The 3515-nt window shown below is 45.7% G+C and overlaps 1 protein-coding gene across 1 annotated transcript; it reads left to right on the forward strand.

Annotated features, from left to right (window-relative positions):
• The first annotated feature begins 1300 nt into the window (after nt 1-1300).
• Nucleotides 1301-3193, forward strand: LOC147905166 (pentatricopeptide repeat-containing protein CRR2, chloroplastic-like). Its single transcript, XM_087393391.1, has 2 exons — nt 1301-1813; nt 2405-3193. The coding sequence occupies exons 1-2, from the start codon at nt 1301-1303 to the stop codon at nt 3191-3193; spliced, it is 1302 nt and encodes a 433-aa protein (XP_087249517.1).
• The last annotated feature ends 322 nt before the right edge of the window (nt 3194-3515 follow it).

The following is a 3515-nucleotide window of genomic DNA, read 5'->3' on the forward strand; positions in this document are numbered from 1 at the left end:
GGCAAATATTGATCTTTTACAAATTCTTTGACATGTCTAACAAGTTCCAAACTCAACCATACGTTGTATATGAATTCAAAAGGATATTATGGACTAGTGTGAGTTTTTAGGGGACCTAATGTCATGTAGAACACCAAATTCAAATCGTACATTGATTGTTTTGTATGCTATAATTCATGCTAAATTCAAGGTACACGGGTTAATGGATATCATAAGAACCTTCATACTTTTAAATTATACCTATAGTCTGCCTCTAATCGTGAATGAGTGATACCAATTTAAAAAAGTTATATGCAGAACATTTATATGCGTAATAATTCAAACCTCTCCCTCTCTGTGCTCTCCCCAACGGTGGAACTCTAGCATTTGGATGCTCTACTAGCATTTCAAACGTCATGTCCCCATGAAAGCTTGTGGGATTGGAGAGTGTGATTAATGATGGCCTGGCAATGATTCTGCATGTTCTTTTCAGCCAACCATGAGACAGTCAAGGTCTATGGACCAATGAGAGTGGCTGGGCATTGCAATGCTAGGCTAGCACATCTTGACACGGGGCTACCGGGCTAGCATTGCAATGCTGAAGAAAAAGAATCTCTGGGAGTCCAACTGTCGTGGGGATGTGCAATCTAGCTGGCAGTAATGCTCTCCCAACTCTATTACTCTAAGAGTTAGTGCACACGAGGTCACCAAAGCGACATTGGTGCGACTCTGAAAGTGAAGACGAATTAGAGTCTGTGCACACGAGGTCACCAAAGCGACATTAATGAGCTTGGCATTTAATCCATGAGACTGAGCTCATGAGAGGTTACAAGACCTGGAGGGAGCTCACTATATGAGCTGGAGAGTATAGTTGGGCTTCTTTCATTGGTTGGAGAGAGCAGGCTGTCAACTCTGGGTTCCTACAAGAACATTGAATACTCTGCGCAGAGCAAGATGGCAAGGACAGATAGCTTGGGAAGAAAATGCCCACAGATGCTCCAATTTGCATCCTACCAAACGCGCATCTGGCTCCTCGTGTGCACTGGACCTAAGTGTGCCATAGAATGCTTTGCACGGGTAAAGCTGTAGAAACACCCGGTCATATTGGCAAACTCGACAGCTCCAGATTCCAAGTATAACATCACAAGGAATGGCTATGGCTAGATGGCAGGTATAATCCAGGTTGGGCCAAAGACATGTTCGAGGAAAAGAAGTCCGGAAACAAGGGAATGCATGGGGCCAAAGGATCCACTGCTCAGGCCCGAACACCGTTGGTTCGGTGGAGAGTGTCAGCAATGGCAAGGCTAGCGTTAGCTCTGGAATGGAGATGCAAGCATCTAAAGCACCAGAAGTGCGAGACAACGGTGGCTGGAGGATGCTGAGCATAGAGCGGGTGGACGCATCTAGTGCACAAGAATTGCGAGACAACAGTGGCTGGAGGATGCTGAGCATAGAGCAGATGGACGCAGTGCGAGACAACAGTGACTGGAAGAGCACAGAGCAGGCACTCACGTCTTTGGAGCGGATGCCCGAGCTGCCTTCGGTTGAGAATTTTATATGCATTTCACAGAGGTGCAGAAAAGAGAAAAATCCAGTGTATGCCAAGCGCTTGCATGCCTACTTGTGCAAACGGGGGCTGGAGGCTCATAGATCACTCGGGAACTTCCTTGTCCCACTGTTTGTGGAATGTGGAAGCATCCATAATGCTCTGCAGGTTTTTAACAAGTTGGTTGACCCAAACGAGTATTCTTGGACTTCTCTCATCACGGGTTGTATTGATTGTGGGGAATCACAGCACGCCATTGCCCTGTACCAGGCAATGCTAGAGAAATGTGTACATCCTAGCAAGCATACTTTTGTGGCCCTACTGAAGGCTTGTTCGAGGCTGAAAAATGTGGAGAGAGGTCAAGAATTACACTCGGAGATTGCCAAACTAGGATTGGAAAGAAACCCTTTTGTTGGCAGCACCTTGATCGATATGTATGCCAAATGTGGCTTACTCACGAAAGCAAGGGAAGTATTTGACAAGCTTCCAGTTCGAGATGTAGTCTCGTGGACTGCATTAATCGCAGGATATGTGGAGCACGGGCTTGGTGAGGAAGCTCTCAACTGTTTTGAGCAGATGCAACTGGAGGGTGTGTCTCCGAATGCTGTCACATTTGTTTGCATCTTGAAAGCTTGTTGCAGCATAGGAGCCATATTCAAGGGCCAAGAAAAACATGCTGAGATTGCCAGAAGGGGGTTTGGGAGAAATCCTTTTGTTTCCAGTGCCTTGATTGATATGTATGCCAAATGTGGCTTGCTTGCAAAAGCACAGGAAGTGTTTAACAAGCTTCCAGTTCGAGATGTGGTGTTATGGAATGCTCTTTTGGCGGGGTATGCGGAACAAGGGCTTGGTGAGGAAGCATTGAACTGTTTTGAACAGATGCAATTGGAAGGTGTGTCTCCAGGTGTGGTCACGTTTGTTTGCAGCTTGAAAGCTTGTGGCGGTATACAAGACATAGACAAGGGTCGAGAAATACATGCGGAGGTTGCTCGGAAGGCGTTGGAAAGGGATGGTTTCATTGGCAATACCTTGGTGGATATGTATTCCAAATGTGGCTCACTTGCAGCAGCACAGGAAGTGTTCAGCGATCTTCCAAGTCGAGATGTAGTCTCATGGGCTGTACTAATTGCAGGATATGCAGAACATGGGCTTTGTGAGGAAGCACTGAACTGTTTCAAACAGATGCAGCTGGAGGGTGTCTCCCCAAATGTAGTCTGTTGGAATGCATTACTTGGAGGATATGCCCAGCTAGGAGAAAGTGAATTGGTTTTCCATTTGCTTGACAAAATGACAGCAGAAGGCATAAAACCGGATGTGATCACATTCCTTAGTGTTCTTAGTGTCTGCAGTCATGTGGGTCTAGTGGACGAGGGACAGAGGTATTTTGAGGTCATGAGCAAAGATTATGGCATTACTCCAACTCTTGAGCACCACAATTGCATGATTGATCTTATTGGCCGTGCAGGTCAAATAGATGAGGCAGTAGCAATGGTGGAGAAAATGCCTTTCCAACCTCATTCTGCAATGTGGCATACTGTGTTGGGTGCTTGTCGAAAATGGGGTAATGCTGAGCTTGGAAGACAGGCCTTTGAACTTGCAGTGGGATTTTATGAAAGGGATGCTGCATCTTATGTTTTGATGTCTAACATTTATGCAGATGGAGAATGAGGCTGGAGTGAAAGAACCAGCCTGGAAGAAGCCGGGGCAGATTTGAACTGAGGCTGACTGAGTTGTGCATACTTTTGTCGTGGATACACAAGACATGCCTGAATCAATAAAGCAAAGGTGTATCAGCAACGCTAGAAGGTCTTGCCACATAGCTTTATGGACACTTAGTCCAACACTAAGCACATAGCAAAGTGGATAGAGAGATCACACAACTACACAATGTACACACATAACCAAAAAGATGAAAATGATACAATATATACAGAGCCCTAGGTGGGTTGCCCTAAGTCCAGAAGGACTATTCACACAATGACTTAGGTTC

This window comes from Dipteris shenzhenensis, chromosome 2, assembly GCF_047967505.1.
Source record: "Dipteris shenzhenensis isolate YYH24624 ecotype China chromosome 2, Dip_SZ_1.0, whole genome shotgun sequence".
NCBI lineage: Eukaryota > Viridiplantae > Streptophyta > Polypodiopsida > Gleicheniales > Dipteridaceae > Dipteris > Dipteris shenzhenensis.

Coding starts and splice junctions, on each gene's coding strand:
- LOC147905166 (XM_087393391.1), top strand. CDS start 1,301: ATGGAGATGCAAGCATCTAAAGCACCAGAAGTGCGAGACAACGGTGGC. Junction 1,814..2,404: donor AGGCAATGCTAGAGAAATGT/GTACATCCTAGC, acceptor TGTTTTGAACAG/ATGCAATTGGAAGGTGTGTC.